The 27,721-nt window shown below is 43.3% G+C and overlaps 3 protein-coding genes across 10 annotated transcripts; 1 reads left to right on the top strand and 2 right to left on the bottom strand.

Moving 5' to 3' along the window:
- The first annotated feature begins 8,070 nt into the window (after positions 1–8,070).
- Positions 8,071–9,395, top strand: LOC103642549 (putative B3 domain-containing protein Os08g0157700). Its single transcript, XM_008665802.3, has one exon. The coding sequence runs from the start codon at positions 8,347–8,349 to the stop codon at positions 9,094–9,096; it is 750 nt and encodes a 249-aa protein (XP_008664024.2). The 5' UTR covers positions 8,071–8,346; the 3' UTR covers positions 9,097–9,395.
- Positions 9,396–12,694: 3,299 nt separating this feature from the next.
- On the bottom strand, positions 12,695–18,355 carry LOC100383048 (uncharacterized). Of its 4 annotated transcripts, none has more exons than XM_035963128.1 (6): positions 18,027–18,334; positions 17,441–17,581; positions 16,562–17,308; positions 16,272–16,444; positions 14,132–14,329; positions 12,695–13,583 (listed from the first exon to the last, which is right to left on the bottom strand). In XM_035963128.1, exons 1-6 carry the CDS (start codon positions 18,154–18,156, stop codon positions 12,981–12,983), a joined length of 1,992 nt encoding a protein of 663 aa, XP_035819021.1. In that variant the 5' UTR covers positions 18,157–18,334; the 3' UTR covers positions 12,695–12,980. The 4 variants fall into 4 exon arrangements, with proteins under 4 accessions (XP_035819021.1, XP_008662162.1, XP_008662163.1 ...); NM_001175724.1 differs by having other exon boundaries at positions 12,770–13,586; positions 18,027–18,218; XM_008663940.3 differs by having other exon boundaries at positions 12,695–13,586; positions 16,562–17,581; positions 18,027–18,355.
- Positions 18,356–22,961: 4,606 nt separating this feature from the next.
- LOC100383037 (uncharacterized) lies at positions 22,962–27,287 on the bottom strand. 5 transcript variants are annotated; one of them, XM_008663939.4, is made up of 7 exons: positions 26,939–27,287; positions 25,715–26,001; positions 25,118–25,444; positions 24,696–24,992; positions 24,042–24,602; positions 23,752–23,845; positions 22,962–23,642 (listed from the first exon to the last, which is right to left on the bottom strand). In XM_008663939.4, the coding sequence occupies exons 1-7, from the start codon at positions 27,096–27,098 to the stop codon at positions 23,395–23,397; spliced, it is 1,974 nt and encodes a 657-aa protein (XP_008662161.1). In that variant the 5' UTR covers positions 27,099–27,287; the 3' UTR covers positions 22,962–23,394. The 5 variants fall into 5 exon arrangements, with proteins under 5 accessions (XP_008662161.1, XP_008662159.1, XP_008662160.1 ...); XM_008663937.4 differs by having other exon boundaries at positions 22,962–23,663; positions 24,696–24,995; positions 26,939–27,253; XM_008663938.4 differs by having other exon boundaries at positions 24,696–24,995; positions 26,939–27,253.
- Positions 27,288–27,721: the final 434 nt, after the last annotated feature.

The raw sequence follows: 27,721 nt of genomic DNA, 5'->3' as shown, positions 1-27,721 counted from the left end.
TGATAGCTCGTTGGGGATCTTCATTTTTCTCATAAGAGAACATCCTTTTCTCCCCTGTCATGTGGTTTGTGCACCCGCTATCGATTATCCAACTTGACCCACCGGATGCATAAACCTACAAAACAAGTTTAGGCCTTGTTCTTAGGTACCCAAACAGTCTTAGGTCCTTTGACGTTAGAAACAAGCACCTTGGGTACCTGTCACACCCGGTTTTAGAAGGCAAACCAAATGTGAACCATGTACGTGCCAGGATCAGCAAATCACGTACACAGCAGTTACATAACTGGACATCATCACACAGTGCTCAAATAATAACATAAAAGGGGAATAATAGTCGATTACATCATATGTATGAGACATCCACAAAGTCTTTAACAATAATCAAAGTGCGAAAATGAAACGTAGATACACGTGGCCTTCACAGGCAGCCGACTGGGGGTTGCCGCTAACCCACGCCTAAAACTCGTCATAATCCTGGAACTCCTAGAAGTCTTCCTCCACGGCTTCATCTTCTCCTGAGCAGTGGTTGCAACGCGGACAACCTGGGGAAGGGGGGTTTGGTGTGTAGAGCAAGGGTGAGTACACATCAACATACTCAGCAAATGTCATGTTTGGCTGTAGTGGACTAGCTTTATGTGGGGGTAAGCCGAGCAGTTGCTTTTAGTTGGTCAGATTGTTATTACTAGTAGGGAGAGCCAGATTTTAGTATTAACCCAAGTTGTTAACCCGAAAGTACCCTTTCCAAACGGAAAGAATACCACTTACCATTACCATAGTCAATACCAAAACCATCATTCTCATCACCACCTGTAATCCAAACATCTCTGATCAAGTATCTCTAATCAATGGAGCTCCCTTGGCCGCTCATAACCGCGAGCACGGCTGATATATCAGTTTTCATAACACTCTTCAGAGGTGGCGCACTTTACCCACAAGCCGTGATTCCCTTTCTGCCCGGAGATCATAATTCTTCATTGATCACTACCAAGGTGACCCAGCAGGGTATGACTACGTAGCCTTTACAAAGATTCCCCGAGGTTGTAGCCACCCGTTAGGTTTCCTAAATGCACCGCACTCCTCCCCAAGGGGCGAACCAACCTTGGCAGAGCGAGCCGCATACACCGAGCCCCATTAACGGCACGATGGTGAAGCGAACTACACCCCGGTTCCTCTAATTATTAAGCTAAGGGCGTCCCATTCCACCCTCATGGTTGCACTGTTTTCCCGGGCGGTCATCCAACGAACAGGTCCTTACGGAGAGGCACTCGAGAAACCGCTCGAGTCCCCTTAAATGCCACAAGTATATCATCATAATAAAGAAGGGAAACAACGTATCATTGATAAATCTCATCATGTTCATTGATTAATGTGAAGCACTAGCATGAAGCTAAATCAGAATAATCCAACCCAAATAGGTAAGCAAGGACATGGATAACAAAAGCTAGTCAATCCTTAGGTATAAACTGTGTAAACGCAGAAAGTGAATTAAGGAATGTATAAGACATAAGTGGACACTTGCCTCCACCAACCAGCTGCTGCTCAGGGTCTTCTCCTGCGAGTTCTTCGGACTCCTCAACCAGACCGTTATCTATGCGAATGCAAACATACATACATCTCTTTGAATTAGGAAATAAACAGTACACCATACAAGAGAGCATATCAATTAAACATGCATAAGTTATGACATACGATTTGCATTCGCAATTGCTAGAAAGAGAAAAAGAAGGGACTCGTAGTGGCTAAAGCTATAGTCGAGACGTATCACGTGTGTGCAATAAATTATTACATTGTGTAACTCTACCTAGCCATACTAACAGATATTAATTACATACACTAACAGAGTTACAATTATTCCAATTGGCCGACATTACTTAAGTCGTCATTTAACTACGTGAGATAATTAACGTGGTCAATTCTAAGTGGAGTTCAACTACATAAAATAAACGACACGTTCAACGCGCATAAAATACACGGGGGGTAGACGGAGTGGTCTAGGGGGCAGACGGGCTCGTCTAGGGGTAGACGGGCACGTCACATGTGTGGTGGAGCGCTACGCGTCGCGCCGAGAGCACAGCGAACTGTGCCAAGACGCCGTGCGCAGGACAGGGCCGCGCCGGGCAACCTGCGCACCACGACGGGGGCCGGGCTGTGCCGGGGCACCGCGTACCACGCCGGGGCCGCCGGGCCACCGCGAGCTGCACCTGGGCTAGGCCGCCACGAGCGGCACCGGGCCACGCCGAGCGCCGGGCAGGGAGCACGCCGCGCGCAGGACTGCGCAGGGGGCGGGCTGCGCCAGGGCCGCGCGTCGGGCGAGGCCGCACCGGGGAAGGGCGAGCGCGCCGAGCAGCACCGCGCGCCGCGCGGGGAGGGGCCGGGACTGAGGGCGAGGTCGCGCGCGCCGGGGCGGGGGCGAGATGGGGCGGGCGCGCCACACCGTGAGGAGGGGCGTGGCTGGGGCGGGCACGCGTGCCATGGCCGGCCGCGCCGATCCGGGCGGGCGCCATGGTCGGGGCGAGCGCGAGGGAGAGGGAGGGGGCCGCGTCGGGGCCAAGGAAGAAGAAGGGGGCGGGGAAGAGGAGGGAGAGGGGCTCACCGCGGGGGGGCGAGGGCGGCGCAGGCGGGCGGCGGTTCCATGCGGCAGGCGAGGTGCAGGAGTGAGAGGCGAGCTACGCGGGGGAGAGAGAGGACGTGTGCGGGGGGGTAGAGGAGAGAGAGAGGGAGGCAGTTTTGGAGGGGTGGGGCTGATAGGTGGGCCCCACCAGGGGGTGGCTGCAACCACCCGCGCTGTGCGCGGGGCGCAAGCCGCGGGGGAGAGCCAGGCCACGGGGGCGCAGGCCGCGCGAGAGTGGGGGGGCTCGGCTGGGCCACGCGCCGGCCTGCCCAAGACGGTGTGGGCCGTGCGAGAGGGAAAGGAGGAGGGGGAAGAAAAGGAAGAAAAAAGGCCGCGGCTGGGCCGAAAGGAGAGAGGGAGAGATTTCCTTTTTATTTTCTTCTTATTTTCCTATTATCTATTTTATCTCTAACATTCTACTAAATGCATACTTTGTGGAAACCAAGCAAATACACACAAAAGGAAATAGATGTGTGGCTCAGCATGATGCAACAACCAAAGAAAATATTTCCAGGGTTCACCTACACAAGATGTCGAGCTAATTCTCGCTAGAACTTTGAAAAAGAACAAGGCTTAGCGAGAATAAAAAGAAAGAGGAAAGGTAACGCCCGAATTTGGTGAGTGATGGAGAAAAGAAAAAAATTGAACTCTAAAATTTGGGGCGTTACAGTACCCAAACACAAGTTTTGGAGCTCTTGTGTTTGCCCCCAACATATTTGGCAACTACTTTGCCTGATTTGTTAGTTAAGACATATGAAGCATCAAAAGTCTTAAAAGAAACATTATGCTCATTTGATGCAGCAGGAATTTTCTTTCTAGGCAATTTAACATGAGTGGTATGCCTAGAGCTATAAGCCTCACTTTTATACACGAATGCATTGTGAGAAACATTATGAGGTTTCCTAGCATAAATCTTCCTCATTTTGTGTTCAGGATAGTTTGCAGGGTATAAAATATAGCCTTCATTATCCTGAACCATCGGAGCCTTGCCCTTTACAAAGTTAGATAATTTTTGTAGGGGCATTAAGCTTGACATTGCCCCCCTGTTGGAAAACCAATGACATCCTTAATGCCAGGGTGTCTCCCATTATAGAGCATGCTACGAGCAAATTTAAATTTTTTATTTTCGAGTTCATGCTCGGCAATTTTAGCAGTTAATTTAGCTATGTGACGATTTTGTTGTTTAATCATTGCAAGGTGATCATCCATAGCTTCCACATTAACATCTCTACATCTAGTGCAAATAGAAACATGCTCAACAGTACATGTAGAAGGTTTGCAAGTATTTAATTCTTCTATCTTAGATTTTAATCTAGCATTCTCATTTCTAAGACAGGAAATAGAATCATTGCAAACATTCAATTTTTCAATCTTAGAAACTAAACTAGCATTTTCATTTCTAAGACTAGAAATTGAATCATGACAAATGCTAAGCTCCTTAGATAAATTTTCATATTTCTCTACTTCCTGAGCATAAGCATTTTTCAATTTAACAAATTTTTTGTTCTCTTTAATTAGGAAGTCCTCTTGGCTATCCAAGAGTTCATCCTTCTCATTAATTGCTTCACTTAATTCATTTAATTTTTTCTTTTGGTCCATGCTAAGGTTGACAAAGAGAGACATTAAATTATCTTCACTGTCACTATAGCTACCATCATCACTAGATGTTGTATATTTGGGTGTGGCTCTAAATTGTACCTTCTTCTTTTTGTCGTCCTTAGCCATGAGACACTTATGGCCGACGTTGGGGAAGAGGAGACCCTTGTTGACAGCGATGTTGGCGACATCCTCGTCGGAGGAGGAGTTGGTGGAGCTCTCGTTGGAGTCCCATTCCCGACATATGTGGGCATTGCCGCTCTTCTTCTTGTAGTACTTCTTCTTCCCCTTCTTGTCGTCGTCTCTGTCACTTTCACTAGAGATAGGACATTTAGCAATAAAGTGACCGACTTACCACACCGGTAGCACACCCTCTTGGAGTGGGACTTGTAGTTCTTCCCCCTCCTTTGCTTGAGGATTTGGCGGAAGCTCTTGATGATGAGCGCCATTTCCTCGTTGTCGAGCTTGGAGGCGTCGATTGGAAGCCTACTTGGTGTATACTCCTCATTCTTCTCTTCTGTCGCTTTGAATGCGACGGGTTGTACCTCGGGTGTAGAGGTGGCGCCTTGCTCCAAGTTGACGATGTGTTTGGAGTCTTTGATCATTAGCTTAAAGCTCACAAACTTCCCAATCACTTCCTCGGGAGACATTAGTTTATATCTAGGATCCCCACGTATTAATTGAACTTGAGTAGGATTACGAAATACGAGGGATCTAAGAATAACCTTGACCATCTCATGGTCATCCCATTTGGTGCTCTCGAGGTTGCGCACTTGGTTCACCATGGTTTTAAGCCGGTTGTACATGGCTTGCGGCTCTTCTCCTTTGTTGAGGACGAATCGACCGAGCTCACCCTCGATCGTCTCCCGCTTGGTGATCTTGGTCACCTCGTCACATTCGTGCGCGGTCTTGAGGACGTCCCAAATTTCTTTAGCGCTCTTTAACCCTTGCACCTTGTTATACTCCTCTCGACACATGGAGGCGAGGAGTATAAACGTGGCTTGGGAGTTAAAGTGCCTAATTTGGGTGGCCTCGTCCGAGTCATAGTCTTTATCCCCCACTTTAGGTACCTGCACTCCATACTCAACAATATCCCAAATACTTTCGTGGAGTGAGGTTAGATGATGCCTCATTTTATCACTCCACATACAATAATCTTCACCATCAAAATATGGTGGTTTGCCTAAGGGAACGGAAAGTAATGGAGCGCGCTTTGAAATACGGGGATAGCGAAGAGGCATCTTACTATAGTTCTTGCGCTCATGGCGCTTAGAAGCGACGGACGACTTAGAGCTTGATGTGGAGGGTGACGAAGAGTCGGTCTCGTAGTAGACGACCTTTTTCATCTTCTTCTTCTTATCACCTTTCCGATGCGACTTGATGGAGGAAGAGGATTCCTCCTTATGTTTGTTGTCGGACTCCCTTGAGAGAGTCCTCCCCGAGCTTGCGGACTTGTCGCCGGTCATAATCTCCCTCTTGGCATGATCTCCCGACATCACTTCGAGTTGTTATAATCTAACAAAGCACCGGGCTTTGATACCAATTGAAAGTCGCCTAGAGATGGGTGAATAGGCGAAACCTGAAATTTATAACTTTAAGCAAGCACTAAGGTCGGGGGTTAGCGTTAGAACTTAATTGAAGTCGGAAAGAGAGGGAAAATAAATCAACCAAGAAATAAGGCGAGTGAACACGGTGATTTGTTTTACCGAGGTTCGATTCCAAAGAACCCAGTCCCTGTTGAGGAGGTCACAAAGACCGGGTCTATTTCAACCCTTTCCCTCTCTCAAACGGTCACTTAGACCGAGTGAGCCTTCTTCCTTAATCTCATGGGTCACTAAGACTCCACAACGATCACCACACATTTGGTGTCTCTTGCCTCGCTTAGAAAGCACTTGAGAATAAGAATGGAAAAAAGAAGAAAGGCAATCCAAGCGACAAGAACTCAAATGAACACAAAAATCTCTCTCACACAAGCCACTAAGTGTTTGGAATGAACTTTGGACTCGGAGAGGATTTGATCTTTTGTATTGTGTCTTGGAGTGAATGCTACAGCTCTTGTATTGAATGTGATCTTCAGAAAACTTGGATACTTGAAGTTGTGGTGGTTGGGGTATTTATAGCCCCCAACCACTTTGGTAGCCGTTGGGGAGGCTGCTGGCGATGGGGTGCGCCACCGGACAGGTACTGTGCTCTGTTCGGTGCGCCGCCACGTCACCCAACCGTTAGGGTTCGGAGCGAAGTCGACCGTTGGAGCTTTGTCCTCTTGCGGCACCGGACAGTTCGGTGCCCTCTGACTTCGTGGCTCTGACTTCTGTCGCGTAGGGCACTGTAGCACTTTGTAGAGTCGACCGTTGGCGCTGGATAGCCGTTGCCCGCTGGCTCACCGGACAGTCTGGTGAATTATAGCGGAGTGCGCCTGCGATTTCCCGAGAGTGGCTGGTTGACCCCTGTACGGTCCTGGTGCACCGGACACTGTCCGGTGACACAACAGACAGTCCGGTGCGCCAGTCCACAGCACACTCAAGTCCTTTTGCTCCTTTAAAATTGTGTCCCTAACTTGAATCTTTTATTGGTTTGTGTTGAACCTTACACACCTATAATATATGTATTCTAGACAAAATAGTTAGTCCATGTGTTTGTATTGACGATCAACCACCAAAATTAATTATAGGAAAAGGTTAACCTTATTTTCCTTTCACCCACATTGGGCCCTTATAGAGTAGTTGAGAATAGATAGTAGGGATATAATAGTATATATATCATCACATGGAAGGTGACGCCACAAGGCACTAGGTAGATGACGTCAGCACATCAACTTGCAAACTTGATCAATCAAATATAAATACTAGTCTCATTTTTTCTACTTGTGTACAGCTGTTGACCTCGGGAAAGTTGCTGATTTTACACTTGTTTATTACAGCCAAAACATCATAAACTAAGGAGGGGACCACGTGTACGTGGCCAAATCAATAATTTACCCGGAAAGGAAAGAGAGAGGGTGGGTTAAACACTTAAACCTATGTACGCCTTTGTCCTAAAAATATTGTCATTCTAGCTTTGGCCATAAGTAAACTATCTCAAGTTTAATTATTGAAAATTAAGTATTAGCAATATTTATGATACCACACAAGTATCATTAATGAACTTATCATGTGTGATATCCTGGCACGGATGGATTGTGATATCTAGACCAAGGTTTAATAAAATTGATAACTTTTTCGAAAGATTGTCTTGAAAGAACTTTTGTATTAATCGTGCTTGGTTTAGAGCAATTTTAGAATAAGTAACCGAGAAATTTTATCTTCTTGGTCTGGGGAGCTGGCAGGAGTAACTATCGCCAGTCCAGAAATGGCCGAAATGTTACATCATGAAATAAGTTTTCATAGTGCATGTTTTTTTTTCTATTACTGACACTAATAATATTTTCTATAAATTTAATGAAACGTAACATAGATTTTACTTGAGGCAAACTGGAATGACTCTATTAGAAAAGGAGAGAGCGAACACACATATGTGTCACTCCTCATTTTCTTGGAAGAATTGTTCCTTGTAATTTTTGCAAAGTTCCTAAGAATTACTATGTTCTAATATAATGTAGAGTACGGAATATAACCAAATTGTGTATGTGTTTATATGCATGGTTTCAGTTAATCCAAGAGGCCGGTATGTTAAGTCGGCAGTAGGTTGTAAAGCGTAAACCAGGCAGCACACAGTGGTTTCAAAGGAATTAAGTAGCTGCTGATTGTTTACTAATATTATTGGTCATACCACCTTGCCTGCCCCTGCCAATTGCAGAAAGGACAGACCCACTTGTCACATAAACACATTTGATTAGTAGAGGCCGCCTTGTCTTCCCCTCTCTGCAAGAAGCTTCTCTTCTTGCATTGTTTCTCTCGTCAAAGCTGATTCCTCCTCTAGCCATGCTCCTCTACTACTCTCTCGTTGCTCATCAAGAAATATATGACAGGTAGCCAGCTAGACAAGATGAAGCGCTCTTATCTAGCTCTTCAGTTGCATTAGATTCAGACATGCTCCATCTGCCCTAGATATCCAAGAAAATTCCCTCCCAAAACATTTTCTAGATCTTGTGCGCTATATATCTAGCGAGCGAGAGAGAGAGAGACCGGCCAATTGATCCCATGCTGCACATGGACCTGAGCTTGGGCACACTGGTAGAAGTAGAAGACAGTCAAGAAGTGCAAGAAGAAGACAACAACTTGTACAAGCAGCAACGGGCTCTAGGTCAAGATCTGCACCGCCGGCAAGGTGTCAGCGGCGGCGGGCCGAGCCACAGCCACGGGGTGGAGCGGGAGCACATGTTCGACAAGGTGCTGACCCCGAGCGACGTAGGCAAGCTCAACCGGCTGGTGGTGCCAAAGCAGCACGCGGAGCGGTTCTTCCCGGCGGCCGGCGCCGGGTCGACGCAGCTGTGCTTCCAGGACCGCGGCGGGGCGCTGTGGCAGTTCCGCTACTCCTACTGGGGGAGCAGCCAGAGCTATGTCATGACCAAGGGGTGGAGCCGCTTCGTCCGCGCCGCACGACTTGCCGCGGGGGACACCGTCACCTTCTCCCGCAGCGGCGGCGGCCGATACTTCATCGAGTACCGCCACTGCCAGCGCCGGCGCCGCGACGTCGATATCAGCTTCGGCGACGCTGCCACCGTGCCGGCGTGGCCGAGGCCGATAGTTATCGGAACCGCGGCCATGAATAATGGGGGTGCAACGGTGGCGTCCGCCACCATCGCCGGCCATGACATCGAGGTGGCAGTGGCACCCTCGGGGGCGAGGAGCTTCAGGCTCTTCGGGTTCAATGTTGAGTGCAGCGGCGACGATGCACCGGCACCGGCACCTGCTCCCGCCGAAGTGGAGTATGTCGACGGCGACACCTAGTAGCAGCGGCGGCGTAGAGTGCGCAGAGAGACGATGAACGATGGTGATCTACTGATCAGGGACCTTATTACACCATAGGTGGCGTGCATGCCTTGTTGAATCTTAATTAGTCATGTTATTTCTTTGTTGATTCCCATTTGCACTGATGATTTATTTTAGGTCGTAACTGCATGAAGCTAGTAACTAATGGTCCCTTGTTGATTATGGCCAATGCAAGAGGGTAATTATTTACTATGGTTTAGTTGAGCATCTAGCTGTCCCTGAGATTGATGAACAAACGATCATAAGGTTTTGAATCACGACTGAATCATATGGGAGTATATATCCTAACGAGACCCACTTATATCTAGTCAAGGCCTTGATTTTTTGCTTTATTTTATGCACATTATATGTGTAGATGTCATTTAAGCAATTGGGTACATCGGATGAATGGTTGAGCAGAGGCAAACCCACCCACCAGGTGGTCTATATGGGCCACGACACACCCCAAAAACATAGAACGGCAGTTACCTTAGTGTTGTAAGTATTGTGTGTTGAACTTATTAGTCTCAACTTTGATTCTTGCTAGATTTTGCTTTTTTGTTTCTTTTTTATATATTTTTTTGCACACCCTAAACATAACAGATAGGTTCGCCACTGCGGTTGAGGTGAATTAGCTACTGTATCGATCAATTTCCATGTTCTTCAACACCTGTCGTCTATATGTTCCATGACCATGTTTGTGTGAATCATATTTTGCATAAAGTTATATTCTATGCATGAGCGTAAATTTGGATCACCTTGTTTACATATATTGGACTATACTATTTTGAGGTGACGAGGATTAATTGGATGAAACCATGAACCACATCGTCATCTCAATGTGCTATCATATACGGCTTCATCTCTATATATGATATATATGTATATGTTGTTTTTTTATTCCCTGACAAGGATATAATATCTTATAGTCAGAATAATAACTTATTGTTTTGTATCTTCTTTGTAAAATACATGAAGAAGTTTAATCACTGTTCCCTTTGGGCATAGGAAGAGCTTCTAAAACTTTGTTAGTATATATATCATATATATATACTTGTGTGTGAATAATAAGCCATAAAGAAACCACACAGGGCTTGTTTAGTGACAATTTCCCCCTTAATCCCTTCAATTCTCTTGCCACGAAGTCTTTAGGAAGGGATCTCCTTCCCATGACACTTATTTCCCTATGATTTGTTTATTACATGCACTGGGGACGTTACCTTTTTTGTTTTGATTAAGGCATGTCATATACCACGTATGTTTCTCGTACTAGAAACTCCAATAAGTTGGGAAAAGACGAGGTTGGTGAATGACTTTATTGTGGATTAATTTGTAGAGGCGCCGTTTTATATATAGTCACTTGAAAGGCACCTACGGATCGGACCACGGCAGGGGAAAAAGGTCATCTATATGCTGTGACCTGTGAGAGATGCAGTAGTGTGTTAATGACAAATGAAATTTTATAAATAATGGATGACCATCTACTGAAAAAATGACAAAATAAAGTCGATTCATGAAGACATCATGACAGGAAAAACTGGAAGTATACACCAATCGGTGCGTAATCTGTATGAACGCACGCCACCTCAAATGACCCATTCAGATATGCATCCCCTCTCAGCTGGTTTATACTTTGGCAACATGTTTAGTTTAGCTGTTCATCAGGGACTAAGCTAGGACACAGCACGACCTGCTGGCACAATTAAACAAACTAATCCTGGCTCCAAAAGCAAACCAACACGTACAGGGCTACAAGTTGCAGATTAGTAAAACAGTAAGTCTGTTCAAGTGGATATGATATGATCGTCCTGTGCTTTATATATGTTATCACCTTCTCCAACCAAAAACAAATTTATGGCTGCTTCAAAGAACATACAGTTTTTTTATATACCTCTATCAGTTACATTACATGGTAAATTCAACTCGTTTCTGGAAACTAATTCAGATTGATTTTATGCAAGTTCATGGTTCAGTAAAGCATTTTAATCTTTGTGTGGCACAACCTTCTCCATTTTGGATCTCCGTTCATACATTTACGAACATTTATTTCAAATGCTTGTATGTTCAGTTTGTGTAGTCAAACAACCGGTCATCAGAGACTTCAGCCATGAATTGCAAGCGTGTACCATCAAACGGACTATTGTCTATTTCTCAACACCATCAGACGACGGGCTATCCACCCAATGAGGGTTAATGTTTAGTCCATGTCGTATCGGATATTTGAATTTCAATTGTCGATATTTGATATAGTCTGATTATAAACTAATTACACAAATGATGACTAAACATCAAGACGAACTTATTAAGTCTAATTAATCTATGATTCGTCCATGTGATGCTATCGTAAGCATTTGCTAAGTATTGATTAATTAGTCTTAATAAATTCGCCGTATTCATCTATATAATTATTTTTGAAAATTAGACTATATTTAACACGTTATCATTTAAAATTTGATATGACACGGACTAAACATTAGTAAGGAGAATCAAACACCTCTGCGATCTTGTTTAGGTATTCTAGTATTCACCTCAATTCACGTATATTGAGATAGATTGATGTGTAAATTAAACTAATTTACGCTCTAATTTACCTCAATACATGTGAATTGGTATGGATATTAAGTATCCAAACGATATGTGGAGAAGTGAAAAGAAGACAAATTTCTTCCTAATAAGATTTGTCTTCTTTTGTTTTTCCACGTAAAAATAAAATTTTACATTCATATTTTCTGAGGTAAATAAGAACATCATAACTTACGATAAAAAATATGTTAAGAATTTTTATCACTATTTTACATTTAATTTTACATCGTAAAGTTATTATATTACTTGATTTTTAACCTATCAAAATAATCATAAAAAACATTATACATTTTTAGGCTAAATTATGTCATCAGCTACTGACCAACAAAATTTATACTAGTAATTCTATTTACATATAAAAAATTAAAAAAATTGTTAAGAGGTAATTAAACCAACTCAAACATGCAGAGGGATAAATTAAACTAAAAATTAGTTTAATGCGTGATATGGACATGATCCATAGATGATGGGAGTGATTTGGACTTTTTCGGGATAAAACGTGTAACCGTTTAAACAATTTTGACTTCCATTAGTCGTTTTACTATCCATTGTAAGCACACGCGTTCATGACTTCTAGCTTTAGAATATTTGTGAAATAAAAGACTCGTTAATAACCAAGCTGTACCTTTACACCTCATATATCATCCTTTATTTCAAACTTTAATCTACAAACAGTCTCATCTATTATGCAAATTCTCTATTTTACACGATCTGAAAATTCTCTATTTTACACGATCTGATGTGGACAGCCTTAAAATGTGTTTAGTTATGCTTTTTAAACCTACTTTTGCCTTGAAAAAAACAGTTTAAACCAAACTACTTTCAACTTTTTTACAGCTAGCAGACAACACAAAGCAGCGAACAGATTGAAGAACCAAACGCACCCTTAATTATGTTCATGCTAATGCCTAAACTTATGCTCTAGGCTTAGATATAGTTGACAGATAACATTTACTTTGGAGTTAAACACACCAGGTCCATGAACACGGGAATCGAAATATGGCACTCCTGAACTTCTTAATCGTGTGCCAAAATAACATCTGCATTCGGCACAGTAGAAAATTAGCATAGCCATCCAAGTTATGATTTATAGGCATTGTTCCCAAGACAAGATAAATAAGGGGTTTTCCGTAGGCTAGAGCAGCACCATTCCAACCAGTGCCCATTCATCAGCCTTGTCAAGCAAAAAAAAAATCAAGAAGATCCGAATTCCTAGCTTCGTGGTAGCTCATACATGTACAGTACTATATACTTATTGCCAGATCCCTTCAAATTTTTTTTTAGGTTGAGCCGATTTCTTCCTTCAACACATGCTCCCAATCTGAAGATCCAAACTCGCAGCTGCCACGCAGAATGTCATCCCTTCCAGTGACATACGAGGATGACATTCCATCTGACGTACTTGTGTTCAACCTTCCGAGGGGCCTACTTTGTAGACCAGGACGTGCATGGCGGCGGACACCGGTTTCTTCCGGCCCTGACAAGAAATATCCATCCTCAATATTCTCTGGCACGGCTATGTAACCTTTTGGTCTTGACAGAGCACTGCTGTCTCCTGACTGAATGTGGTCAGCAGCAGAAAGGAGGTTATGACTCTTTCTTTCTCCAGGATGGCCCTTGAGCATCATCGGTGGGCAAGTTATGGCAGATCCATAGGAACTACTTGGATCTACACCCACATCACATAGATGGAAAGAACTGTTTCTTGGACCCCCGCCAATATGAGCTGTGCTTGACTCTAGGTCGATTTCCACACGCGTTTGTTTAAGTTGATACTTCAAAGCACAGTTTGTGCGTTCTGCATCAAACCACAGTTTCTTATAGATAAGAGCCTGTGACCGCTCCTCCCATGAGAGCTCCTTTGGAAAATTGCTGAGTGCAGGCTGCTGAAATCATTAAGAGTACCTTGTTAGAAAGGGTAAGATAAAGTAATACCATTCAAGTTCATCAATCAGCTCCTGTTGCATCTTAATACAATGGTATGCGAACAGCCCTTGGTCTAACTAGTTAGGTGGTGTAGTAGCAACTCTCAGGTTCTGAATTCAATTCCTCGCGGAAACGAATTTTCAGACCTGGGTTAAAAAATGGTTTGGGGGTTTTCTCGTCCACTCTCGGGCTACGAAAACTCGGTTCGGGGGTTTTCTCGACCGGAACTTGTGGCTCCGTGACTTCTTATATGAATGTCCTGGGAGCGGCTTAACCCCCTCCGGTCAAGTTTTTTTAACACAATGGTACGAAAGAAATAGGAAATAAATCATAAGATATTTTCTGAGAAAATGGTAGCAGCAAATTGTTTTACATGATTATTAGAAAAGTTACCGAACAGACGGTTCACCACATATCTTGTAATCTGTACTTACTGGGAGACAAAATGCAGATACTCTCCACGTTCAAAATAACAAAACTTTCTTAAACGTGTAGGAAATGTTACCTGGTACCCTGTCACGCTCTTTTTCCTTAAGTCACCGACCAAAGGACTAGAATCACCAAGATTAGAGATACTTATGCCTTTTCCATTATCGGCAGTGAAACTACCGTTGTAGTCTCCTGCGACAGGTTTTGAAACTGCATTCTGAGCATAGCAAGCCTTTAGTCCCCCTGACTTGTCAGAATCAACCATAGCAGGAACCTAGTATGAGCCAAATTAAAACAAGGGGTTACTGCATCACTGAAACAAATCACACAATTCAATTGCAAGACTTTGCAGTTATATATATGCTGATGACAAGTGGCAACACTAAGATTTTTGAAGGATTCTCGTTATTTCCAGTTCAAGAAAAATAAAATTTCACAGAAGAAATCATGTAGTTCACTGATCTTATCTTACACAGATTAGGTTAAAGAAAGACTAGAAACACATGTGCGGCTTTGCGGCACCCACTTTGGAGGATACCAACCCATGGATACTAATACTAGTTATACCCAGTTTGGCAGAGTCTCAGCTCCAGGGAATCTATGGATATAATAGAGCTGGGTATTTGTAGCTTCAAGTAATGCTCTATCTAGAGGTGAGGATATGTCAAGAGTATCTAGATGACCCATTTTATTTATAATTTAGACAATATACAAATAATTAAATCCTTTTAGTTTAGTTTACACATTAAAGATTCAAAGTAGAATTAGAGCTATGTAAAATGGGCCCTTAGTCTATAAATGGGCTCGAGAGGGTTTGAACCATGAAAATTAATGGCATATATGAATTTACTGAAACAGGACCAGTAGACGCACTGGAAGGTAGGCATGTGGAAAGCATATCTTATGGTTACAGTTACACTGCAGCTGTATGTTTGCATAAGATAAACTCTTATTGTAGGCATGTTGAAAGCATATCTTGTGGTTACAAACTTACAATTACACTGCAGCTGTATGTTTGTGTAAGATAAACTCTTATCATTTTATTATTGACATAGTTCTAACTATAATACAAGTTCACTATTCTATTAATATATATTACCTCCGTTCTCGAATATTTGTCGCCCTTTAGTTCATTTTTGAACTAAACCGTGACAAATAAAAAAGAACGGAGGGAGTACATCAGTTATTTTGCTATAAATAAAAACAGAAACATACCAGTTTTGAATTATATAATACTAATATACTATAACCTCAAGAATAATATATGTTTGAGTTGTGAAAGTTTTGAACTAATTAATCTAAGAGAACCCATTTTGCTTCCTGATGCTATCACAAAAAAAAGGATACAATATCTTAGATACAGCGATAAAATGAAAGAAGATAAAGCTTCAACGGTTACTAATGTCTATTATTATTTATCATAATCATTTCCTCTAAATGATTTATTACGAGTACTAGTGACATTGATATTGAATAGTACAAAATGGTTATACTCCATAATCTCAGATTTTCAGTTGGCAACAAGCCAGAGCAGGAAGCAAAAGTAAGGGAAGACTTGAGTTATTATCATTTATTACAAGTACAACAAGCCAGAGCAGGAAGCTGTTTGAAAACAAAGAACATGCAGCAACATTTGCATACAAATTATATGTAAATGACTAAATGCTCAAATCGTTGATATTATCATTATTGCAGATTTTATATGGTTGCAGTATGAACACATTTAAGTACATATGTGATTTTTGTAGAAATACAATGTACTTGATGGATAGAAGTGCGTGGTCAAGATGTATAGTAGGAAAAAAAATTATTGCATGATGGATGGACATGGACTGTTGTGATATCTAACAATTATTTCAGTATAACTGGACTGGAGTAGGGAAAATCAGGAGTGTGGTTAGGTTCACAGCATTATTTCGGACCTAGAAGGCTAGAACAGATGAACTGGCATACCTTAGTTGTTTAAATGATACCACTTGAGTTAGGCAAATAGAAGTATATATCTGTGACCACTTCAGTTACTTAGTAAACAAATAGAAGTATGGCTCATCCATTTCTCAGAATATAGGTTCAGGAATCACCAAACATGTGGTACTGTTTCACTACTCAGTATTTTTTATTTAAATATAATATAGCACTAATCTGAGTACCAATATTAAGCTTAGGTTTCTTTGGTTTTGTTAATGTAAGTTTAGAAATGCAAAAAAATGGTGCACCTTGCTTGCTTTGTGAAGATAACTCTGAAGATTCCCAATTACTGATTGGAGGAGGCTGTGGTCATGCTCCTCTAGCTTAATTTCATCAGAATAATTATTGCATAACACCTCCGACAAACTATTGATCTCTTTCAGAATTCCCGATACGTTCGTTCCAGATGAAGAACAGGAACCTGTAACTTGGGCCAAATACATGCACAAGCCAAAGAAGGGGGAAAAATATGTGAGATCAAGTGCACCAGGTGAAATCATATAGAACATTTTGATTTGAGTTAGAGTGTTAGACCCACCATCGCTGGTATTTGATTTCCTAACAGCTAAGGGAACAAAATCAGGAGCAGCAGAGTTTAGGCCAGATCGCTTTATGCAATCATCTATCACTGCTAAACAGTGTTGGTCTGCATTGCAATTCACTGCACTATGTTCTGCAAAGTGCTTCTTTCGATGGGAATATTGTGTGATATTTGCACAAATGTCTCCAGGTTCTTTGGACAGACCCAATTTAACATGGGATTGGGAATGGTTTTGTGTACTCTTTGAACAGACCAAATTCTGAAGTTTAGTTGGAGCCTCGCAATCAGTGGTAGAGCTTTGTTCCTTCCCTGCATCAATAGGCACTAGTTCCTGTTTCACTGATTGCACAATTGATGTTGGAAGGCCATCAAATGGAGAGAGGCGAGAAGCTGTCCCTCGCCAGCAAGGTGAATCCACAGAACACTCCGATGGATCAGGGTTCAAATCATCAGCCATTGTAACACATGGGCTAGTGCATGCAGACAAGACAAGAGGCTTCACGCCAAAATCAGGATTTAGCTCTTTCGAAAGAGCCATGGCGCCATTTGAATTGCCATTTCCATGAGCAGGACTACCGAGTTGTAAGTTCCTGCTGAAGGAGACATGTTTCCCAGTCTCTTTGTTGGACTCATCATTTTTCCTTATAGCCAATTTGCTAACAGAACCAAAAATGGTGTTGTTAGTTTCTGAAGTCTTATTTGGAGGGCTTCTGATCGTCACCCTTGGCTGTCTGCTTCCCTTACCTGAGGTCAATGGAACAAGGTGCTGGTTGAAATCAGAACCTATGGTCACTGATGGCTCTGAAACTATCGCAATTGAGGACGTTGGAGATGGATAAACACCGACAGGAATTCCACGTGCGGAGCTTGGCTGACCTTGGTGTGTTCCATGCGAGCTGCTTGAGTAAACAGTGTCACTCTGCTTCATTCCTGATTGTGCTGCCAGTGGCACCGAATAAGAACTGTTGTCCTCTCCATACAACACAAAGTTATTATCAATCAACCTTGGAGCATCACCTACACATCCGTAAGATAGAGTTAATGTTATATACGTGTAAGTGATAAATGGGAACACATGAACAAACTAGACTGTAATACAGAACCAACAAAAATTGTCTACATTATTGTGACCGTGATTCAATTAACGGTAAAACTAGAGAACAAAAGAAAGAAAAAAGATAATGATAACGAATGCTGGGTGCCAGATAGTATAGTACTACTACTACAAGACTTCAACCTAGGGCCAATCCCTGCGTCCTGCGAGTACAAGAACCCCAGAAAAGGCTCACTTTCGCCAAGCCACCGCACCAAATCGACATGCCAACCATACAGCAAAGTAACCGGGAAGCGCGAGGGTGATGTGAGGCACAATCATAAAAAAAAAGTAACCGTCCAGAGGGCATAAACTCCATGGGCGCTACTAAGGAGTGGTTGGAGGACGGGAAAGGAGGGAAGTTATTACCATCTTGGAGGCGTCCGGGTGGGGCGCGGGACTGACGCGCGAGGAAGGTGTAGGGAGCCGCGTTCGGAGAGAGCGTCGACGGTGGGCCGGCGGGAATGGCGCCGCCGCCGGCGGAGGTGGAGGAGGGCATCGCCGGCGAGGCCGGTGCGTCTGGTTGGTCAAGGTTAAAATGGGTACATATGGGGCACAGAAGATTGTGCGGTGTGTATAGGGGCCTGGTGGTAATCTCCGAAAAGTAAAGGGGCGTTACTGTTTGACTTTCCGCCTCTCCGCCTCCGCCTCCGCCCTCCGAAGCCCGAAGCGTGGCTTCGTCGAGAAGGAAAGCAGCACAGTTCGGCGGGTTTAGTAATCATCCCATTGAATTAGAGTTGTTTAAGATTCATGCAGGAATTTGCAAAACTCGGAGCGTGGGATTTTTATAAACATCTTACAGGTTTTTTTTTACAAAAATATGTTTAATTTCATAAGAAAACTACCGGATTCCAGAGAAATTTCAATTGGAAAAATAGAGTTGCCAAAAAAGTTCTAAGGTTTAAATTTCCAATTGGTTTTTTATTGCCAAATTACCGGTTGTTTTGGGATGTATTAGTAGATACGCCTCTTATATCTCTACTATACTTAAAGCATCAGTTTCAACGATCGTCATGCGTTATCTTTCTAAAAAAATCCATACATTTCTTCCAAATCACTAATGGAAGAAGGGTGGAAGACACTAGACGAAGTTGCCTAAACAACAGTAGAACATCATGCTCAGATGTTTATAATATTAAATATAAATTTACATATGTATATATGATTTTTTTTGTAAAATAAAAAAATTTGTGTCGGGTCGGATCAGCACTATGGGTCGAGGCTACAGCCCAAGCGTCGCACGGCGCTCGTGTCGGGCTAGCCCAGACACTATTAAATGGGTCGTGCCTCGGGCCGGCTCGATAGACACTATTAAATGGTCCTCGCCTCAGTTGTCACCACCTCATTCGTCATTCTACTTCTTTTCTCACTCTCCCTCATGCCTCCACCTCCACGCCACCCCATTCTCAGCACAGGGTGTAGGAGCTGGTGCCTTCTCTCCGTATTCGTCCGACACCAGCCCCGACACTGACTTGCGCAGTAGCTATTGCACGTCTACGAGGACGTTTCACATCATGCGTGCACCATCGTTTTCGCTGTCGTCGGACGTCCCATTTGTCTTCCCTGCCTTCGCCATGTTCTTCCACCCCAATCTGCTGCTCCCGCGCCACGGTCGCAGCTGCAAGCCGACCGACACTCGTCGACGCACGTACGGGACGAGTCGATCATGCTCCAGGCCTTTCTCCGTGCGTGCCGTCAAGGAGGATATGGTGGCGCCTGGCACGCTTAGGTTATCTTAGCGATGAGGAGTCCGGGTCTAAGATATTGGACAACTAAGGCTCATAGCGTGGCAACAGTCGGCATATGTTACAGAGTTGGTGGTGGTGTTGTGTCGCTTCGGCGGGTCCAGGGCTAGGAAGACACTCGCATTCTCTCTCCTTTCTCGGACTGTCATCTGGTGCGGGTGCCTTTTGGTTTGGAGCTGCTCCGGTTGGGCTTCTTTCTCCGCTTGCATGCTCTCTCCCTATATATCTAGTTGTATACTTTATATGTCGCATCGAGATTCCCAGGTCTTCGTCGTGTCCTTCTCCGGCAACGAACATGTATGCCCGCCTCTTCACTTTCCCTCCTGCTCTACGAAACCTTGGAAGTGGGGGAGGCGAGGGATGTGGGTATGTGATTTGCTGACTATGATACTCTTGCGTTCATAAAAAAATATTATGCGAAGAGTGGAGACAACCAATAAAAAATCTTGACATATTTTTAGTGGATAAATTACGTGGGTATTATTGTGAGCCGTCACAACGCACGGGTAACCGACTAGTATAAGTCTATGGTTGCCTATTATAGTGTCAAAAAATGGCATTCTAATTTTGTTATAAATCAAATTATATTAAATTTGACAAAGTTTATATAGGACAATACTAATATTTATATTACCAAGTGCTATTAAGATCTCTTTCGTAGGATTTTGACTTCTTTAAAAACGGTGAAGTCAGGCAAAGTTTTTTCTTTGACTTCTAGTTAAAACGGTTTAAAAAAAACTCGGCCAAGGATTGTCAGACCATCCTGTATTCCGTAATAGAAGATCGTGGCAATGGTCCTATCCAATAAAAACCTAAAAAACTCGGCCAAGGATTGTCAGACCATCCTGTATTCCGTAATAGAAGATCGTGGCAATGGTCCTATCCAATAAAAACCTTTGAACTTTATCCTCCCATTACTACCATCACAAACGGGTCGAGTCAAGCTGACCAAAGAACTTGAACTTTGTCCTCCAATTATAAACGGACTAGGTTAAGTTGTTCAATCTATAAGGCTGTCTCCAACAACGTCCTCTATATTCGTCCTTTACGGTCTTCTCTAATAGATTTTATCATCTATATCTTCTTCCTCTCCAACAATGTCTTCTAAATCACGTCCTCTATACGTAAATATCTATATTAGAGACACTTTTTATTTTTTATTTTTATACATTCGTATTTGTCATACTTTCAAATGTATTGTACATATTTTAGTTTTGCTAAACCGGTTATTTAAAGTATTAAAATGGATAGAGGATTGTTTAAAGAAACTCTATATATAGAGAATCCAATAGCGTCCTCTAAATTTAGAGGATCGTTTAGATAACGCTGCTGGAGAGCGTAGAGAACCGTTTAATTCTCTATATTTAGGATACAGAAGCTTTTAGAGTACCTTGTTGGAGCCAGCCTAGAGACCTACCCAAATCCAAACGTAACAGAACCGAGTCATAAGGATCAGGGGGTTGAACTCGTAACCTAGTGAAAAGAACCTTACCACCTTCACCGGGCATTACCCCGTACACAATTAAAGCGGTTTCGATTTCGTGTTTTTTTTGCTCGATTTTGGCTTTCTAAGCCATTTTGGTCTATTTACGTTTCAAGCCGATGGACAACTAACCCTACTAAAAAGGCCTTAGATTTGTCATGGAACATATTTTCTTGGTGTCATAAAAGTTGGTAATTATATCTATAATTTTTGTCAGACTTGAGATAATTTGATAACAAAATAAAAACATGTATTTTTGGCATAAAGAGAGTAAAATATTTGCTGCTAAATTTTACAAAAAAATATAAATTGGGTTTGCTAATGCTTGCTGTTATACTTTTTGCGTTTTATTTAAACAATAATAAGGACGCATAGTTCAGCGATATGCCAGTCTGTGCCAATTGTGCTTCATCCATTTGCGTTGGGATCAAAAAGCTCACAATGCAGCTCACATTCCAAAGAAAAAGGTCAGCTCACATGCAGAAAAAAAAAAGTCACGTATGGACAATTGCCAACAGGCTTGATGACAAGAAAGCAAGGCCGCTGCCCAGTACCAAGCAGTGTTTTAAATAGCCGACTAGTAGCGGCTGCCTTATAGCCTTTGCGGAGGTCCTTAGTCTGCTAAAAACATAATATTAGCTGGATTTAGCGCTACTAAACTTGTTAGTCTTTTACTGGGATGAACCTTTGAAACATTTAGGACCAAAATAAACTACAGGCGGTCTCTTTACAAGTATTGTTGAATTTGCATGCATAATTTGTTATTAAACATTTAAACTAGTGTTTGAACTATCAAATTTAGATATTGAACATATGATAGTTTATATAATTATATGCTCTATCTATGAAGGTATGTCATCTTTTTTTTCTAAAACCGCTATGGTTTGACTTGTAACTATAGCCGGCTATAGCATTTATAGCTGATCTAAAAACTTGCCGATAAAAGCCTAAGCCGGACATTTAAAACATTGGTACCAAGGGTTAGCCGGACATTTAAAACATTGGTACCAAGGGCCCATCAACATATTACATGCACACCATACGCCTGTATGAAAATAGTTGCACTTCAAAAAGGAACTTTATTGGGAGTGTTTTGAGCAGCGAAGGCTACGATAGCACGGCCGGGGCTTAACCCTCTCACAGCTCTCGGGTTAATATACCGGCTGATTGGACGGACGGACGGACGAGCAGCGTCTGACTCGGAGCGTGGCCCGCCAGCTGAACGCCGGAGCGTATGTGCGCATACAATAAAGGATATATTTTTTACCTATGCTGTATTTGCGAGTGCAGCCTCATCATGACTCTATGTAGTTAATCAAACAGCGACTACTTCTTGGTCGATGCACGTAATCAGTCTGACGGATGTACGCAACATACCAATCACAAAGATAGTGACCGGATAACAGGAAGCTACAGTTGTAGAGACAGTGATTAGAGATGGCAATGGGCTCTGATCCCCGATTTTCCGCAGGAAATTCCTCCATTAGGGGAATAAGGTAGAAAAGTTTCTATCCCCATGAGGATGTAAACGGAGAAAATTATTCTCTTGACCGGTAAACGGGGACGGGAAAGCATTCCCCATCCCTGTTCCCCGCGGGGACCCGTTAGACTTTCACCTGATTTGTTTTTGTGTACTAGTTTATGATAAAAATAAATAATTACATTTTCAAAAGATCACTCATTGTTATAAATATATTCACTTTGATGTACACATAATGTTTTTTACATGACAACATATATAAATGATAATATTTTAAATTAATAAACAAAGAACCTATATTCTAATTATAATTTAAGCAGGAACAGGAATCTCCGTTGAAAATTTATCCCTACGGGAATGTGGATAGGAAAGAAATATCCTCGCGAACGTTCCTAGAGACCTCATCGGAAAAATATTTGCGGGAATGAGGATGGAGAGAGCTATTCCCGGACAGGAAATATTCCCCGTTACCACCTAGGTCATATCCTCGTCATATCCTCACCATACGCGCACAAAAGCAACAGCAATAAACCAGCGCATTCACAATTCTGTCATGTATTCCCAATGAACTCGAATTCACCACAACAATCCCATCAGATAGCAACACAGAAAATAGATCAACAAGCAAGCAGTAACTGGGTTCATTAACCGAAAATTCTGAAACAGCTATCTACAAGAAGCATCAGATATTATCGGAGGTTCAGACTTTCAGCGCACGCATCTGACAGGACCTTGCTCTTGCTTACATTACATCAGGAAATAAAACCAGCTGCCGAAGGGGGATTTACAACTGCACAACAGCTACAACATTAGTAACACCTACAATAACACCTCTTTTTTTTTCTCCCTCCTCACTTGCTACCTCTTTTTTCTTTTGAGCTGCATTGGCAAGACTAGGATGTACTAAGACCTACAATAACACATCTCTTTTTTCTCCCTCTTCACTTGCTACCTCTTTTTTTTATTTTTAGCTGCATTGGCATATGTCGGGATGTCTTACTGCTGTCAAACGCATGTTATGACAGAAGTTCACACATCAGGTTGATGCCAGGAACCCATGTGCGCAAAACACCGCACCAGGATACATATCATACTCATCCATACGCCACAATAGAGAAGCAGCAGCACAGCCACCGAAAGAACCAGCCAGATGATGGATGATTGGAAGCCTACCCTCTGCATCGGTGCTCTCCCGTCTGGCTCCAGACAATCCTCCTGCTTCACATCCTTCAGACTTTCCGCAGAAGTTTTCCGCAGCCTCAGGACAGATTTAACTCCTGAAACAGACATTTCAGCATCTGCAGTTCAACATCATATTAAACTAGCTTAGCAAAAGCAGAAGTTACCACATAGAGACAATATAGAAAAGTTTCAAAGCTTTATTACCATGTTCAGGGATGTCCTTTTGCTCATCATCATGGCTATTGCCAGGTAGATTATCAACACTTCCAGCTAGGTTCGTGCTTGCATCCTCTTCAATCTGATAGAAGATTGAAAGCGAAGTCAGATAATATCATTTGCTAAAATAGGTCACCCAGGATCCATGACAGAAGAGAACACTGCATAATAGATGCCACACACAAACAGAACTATCTGCGAAATATCCTAGGTGCAACTCATTACTAGCATAAATAACAATTGTAAATTTAGCTTGAGTAACAAAAAAGAACAATCACCTCTGCTTTCTGCTGACTTTCTGATTCATCTACGATGCAGCTTGATGAATCACCACTACTAGGACATGTGCCTTCGTTAAGGCCCAACTGCAACCGTAGCCTTCGCATAGCAGTTCCCTGTTGAGTGAATGAACTCTCTGAGCTTGAACTTGGGGCAGGGTAACGGCTTCTAATAACAATCCCAGTTGAGTCAGCCCCATCCCCATAAGAAGCCACACCCTTCTCTGCAGCGAACTCGACAGATTCATCAAAATAGTTTGGACTTTCAACACATGATACTTCATCTTCACTCTCATCTTTAGTTATGCTCTCCCCACACTCAACAACCTGTAGCTTCAGCCTCCTTAGTGCAGTGCCCTGATCAGGGAACACACAGTCTGGTTGCACAGTGGAGTCCAACTGTTGAGGCCTAAGAGTAATGCCAGTCACATTGAAGAGGTCATTGAAGGAATCGGCGCCAGAGTCTACTGAGAGTACGTCTAGGTCAGTGGTGTCATAAGGAAGCAAAGTTGGTTCATATGGCTCAAAATCTAACTTTTCCCACCAGTCTTGATGCTCATCCTGCAAAGGTAACAAAAAAAAAAGGATTGGTTAAGGATTGCTAACCATAATCGAAACATCAGATGGTATACTCAATATGAAGAAAGGCAGTACCTGCATATTCCAATGGTTCGCAAATTCTGTTGGAATGTCAGAATCATACTGAACTTTTGATGTTGTCGATGAATGTTCATCAGTATCAACAAGTGTTTGGTTCAAGAAAGCATCCAGGGCATCAGGATGATTCATGATGCCATTTCCATCAAAACCAAAAGCTCCTTGCTGTGTACCAGTGAAGAATGCATTTTCATGCGGTAGAATGGGGGTGAAATCAGACATAAAATTGTTGCAGTCGTCATTTCCATTCTGGGGATTAACGAAGTGGGCTGAAGCAGCAGCTGAAGGATCAACCTGCTTGTGATTATAAAGATGAGGGAACTTGTTAGGAGAAATTCAGTTGTGAAATTGTAATTATGAGGGTCGATAGTGTACAGCCAAATGTTGAATGCTTGGAGGCTCTTTACACTGTTGCTCACCTTAGCTACACCAGCAGCATGTCCCTGGAAAGGTATATGGGAAACAACCGGTGCAGTAGCCACCAAATTATCATTTCTGTCCGCCAGGCACATTTTCCTTGGCCCAGCAGGGGTTTCAGCAGAATTGGGCAGCTCAATCGGATCATGCAGAGCAGATTCTAGAGATTTTTTATTTAATGGTGTATTAGCTTCCTCATTCGCCTCTTGGTTGTCACGTGAAGAACGAATAGTAGTAGGCGAGTTGCCACTTCTATCCATTTCCTTTGGGCTGGAGCGCTCAGTTTTCTCCTCTGGTTTCCAGAAGAGGCGATAAAGAACATAACCACCCTGAAAGAATAAGATACATAAACACCATGTAATGTTGGTAAACATTTGCCATGAGATCTAAAAAATCATTACAATGTGATTACACTGTACATAAACTAATTGAGAAGATGATTAGAACAATTCTTTCACCCACCTGAAATCAAACTAGTGTTTAAGGCCACATTCTTCAGTGAACAGACTAGTATCTTATATTTCTCAAAGACAGACTTAAGTACTAATAAAGTACAAATCAGACATACGGTAGAAACACTAACAACAATAGCTCCGTACCTGCTTGCCAGACTCGAACTGAGGCTCGGTGGTGCGGTACTCGTGCATAATCCACCCTGTGCGCTCGCCCTTCGGGGCGCGTCCACGGTGGAAGACAAGGGTCTTCTTCTTGCCGATGGTAAACTGTTTGCTCTTGTCGCCCTTGGACTTGATGTTCCTGTCCGGGCCAGTAGCCTTCCAGTACCCGGCCACGGTGGCCCTGTTCGACCTGCTACCGTTGGGGTACTTGCGGTCCTTGGGCGCCAAGAAGAACCACTCAGGATCGTCGGACCGGATCAGAGACTTACCTGCATTGGCATAATCACATTCACATCTCATCGGTACCACCGGATCAGGAAAGCGGAATAATGTTTCCCGGGAGTTTTGGCTCGAGTCGACACGCGCGGAACGACAAAAATGAATCAGCACAAGGATTTTGTTCAGCTGCATCGCACCAAATCAAATCGCATCTTGGAAAGGGAGCGCGGTATTTTTTTAACTAAAATGATTTAGCGGAGTCCGAGAGAATCGCATCGAACCAGCACAGCAAGGCGAAACAAATCTCTCTCTCTAGTGCAAGTAATCGCGAGACAGAACAGAACAGAGGTAAGCAGCGGATTGTAGTCTGCTCGGCCTTTCAGCACACACGCGACAGGAAGGTTCACGTGGTAGGTGGCGACGGAAACACGGAGGAGAGAGAATCGCGATAGTGGGAAACGGATTGGCCGAAATGGTGAGATTCAGTCCATGTACCAACCAATTCAACTCAGTTTAAACTAATAGGAGGTGGGCAATTCATTTATATTATATTTTAACAATCCTCCTCACGTCGAGCCTCTTTTGGATCTTTAACGTGTAATATAGGAGCGAGCAACAATTATTTTGTTTAATTGTGCTAACCAGAATTCAAACTCGAGACCTCTGGTTCTAATACCATATTAAGTTACATGCACCAACTAATTCAATCCAAAAGCTTAAGCTGATAGGAGGTGGGCAATTCACTTATATTATATTCTAACACAGTTAACACAGTCAAGCGAGTGCAAACCGAATAAAAGACCCCGAAATCGGGCACCAACCGGAAGGCGAATCCTGATGAGAGAAAAAAAATGCAGCACTGAGTATCGCAAAGAAGTAGTTGGAAATCCCGTGTACGACCACATAGCACAAAAGAAAAAGCGAGGAACGGATAAAAAAACGAGAGCAGAGACGGCGGGCGATGAGGCAGCAGAGGCGAGTAAGTACCTGGGAGGTCCCACGGCTCGCACTTGCAGATGTCGATCTCGGGGATGACCTCGGCCTCGGAGTTGATCTGGCCGGTGATCTTGCCCTTGAGGTAGTGGCTGACGAGCTCCTCGTCGGTGGGGTGGAAGCGGAAGCCGACCGGCAGCGCCCAGAGCGCCATCGCAGCCGCTTTAGCAGCGAAGGAAGCGCGGCGGGGCAGGGAGAGGGGAGTGCGGAATGGGGGGTTGGGGATTGGTGGCGTGGGGGGCGTCCGAGGAGTAAGGGCGCAGGACAGGACGGCAGGCGGAGGAGTGTAGGAGACGTGGTGCGGAAGAAACTACTGTGTCGATGAATTCCCTCTCATATAGCCGCCCCACGGCCGCTGCCGCGTAGGCGCAGCGTAAACGGATGGTCCCCAGTCCCCAGTCCAAGCGCCGTATTACGACTCTGCCACTGCCGCTGGAACCACTCAGAACGCAGTTCGCAGACCGCATTGCATTGCATTGCATTTGCACTAGTGGATAGCACGCGCTCTGCGCGTGATATAAATTTTGATTCTAGGATAGTTTTACATTGAGAAAGGATATAAACGAACTTAAATTCTAACAATCTATACGTTGGGCATCAATTTGAGTCGGCGGAAGATTCGGCCCTAAGGTCGGACGGTCCACGGTCCGAACGGTCCGCGCCTGTGGACCGAAGGGTCCGCGCATGCGCAGAACAGATTAGGGTTCCGAGTTTTTCGCTGTGTTTGTTGGCGAGAATCACGGAATTTACTCGGAGTTTTGTTGGTAACGGTTCCAG

The sequence above is a fragment of the Zea mays genome, chromosome 10 (genome assembly GCF_902167145.1).
Source record: "Zea mays cultivar B73 chromosome 10, Zm-B73-REFERENCE-NAM-5.0, whole genome shotgun sequence".
NCBI lineage: Eukaryota > Viridiplantae > Streptophyta > Magnoliopsida > Poales > Poaceae > Zea > Zea mays.
Note: the sequence above shows the minus strand (reverse complement) of the source record. Positions and strands in the feature narration are given on the sequence as shown.

What these genes read in the sequence shown, in the direction of transcription:
- LOC103642549 (XM_008665802.3), top strand. Translation starts at nt 8,347, where the DNA reads ATGCTGCACATGGACCTGAGCTTGGGCACACTGGTAGAAGTAGAAGAC.
- LOC100383048 (XM_008663940.3), bottom strand. Translation starts at nt 18,156, where the DNA reads ATGCCCTCCTCCACCTCCGCCGGCGGCGGCGCCATTCCCGCCGGCCCA. An exon ending in ACCCGGACGCCTCCAAGATG is followed by an intron (nt 17,582 to 18,026) that starts GTAATAACTTCC and finishes ACGGATGTGTAG; the next exon opens with GTGATGCTCCAAGGTTGATT. An exon ending in GAAATCAAATACCAGCGATG is followed by an intron (nt 16,445 to 16,561) that starts GTGGGTCTAACA and finishes CCCAAGTTACAG; the next exon opens with GTTCCTGTTCTTCATCTGGA.
- LOC100383037 (XM_008663937.4), bottom strand. Translation starts at nt 27,098, where the DNA reads ATGGCGCTCTGGGCGCTGCCGGTCGGCTTCCGCTTCCACCCCACCGAC. An exon ending in CGAACCATTGGAATATGCAG is followed by an intron (nt 24,603 to 24,695) that starts GTACTGCCTTTC and finishes TTACCTTTGCAG; the next exon opens with GATGAGCATCAAGACTGGTG. An exon ending in AAAGGACATCCCTGAACATG is followed by an intron (nt 23,664 to 23,751) that starts GTAATAAAGCTT and finishes GTTGAACTGCAG; the next exon opens with ATGCTGAAATGTCTGTTTCA.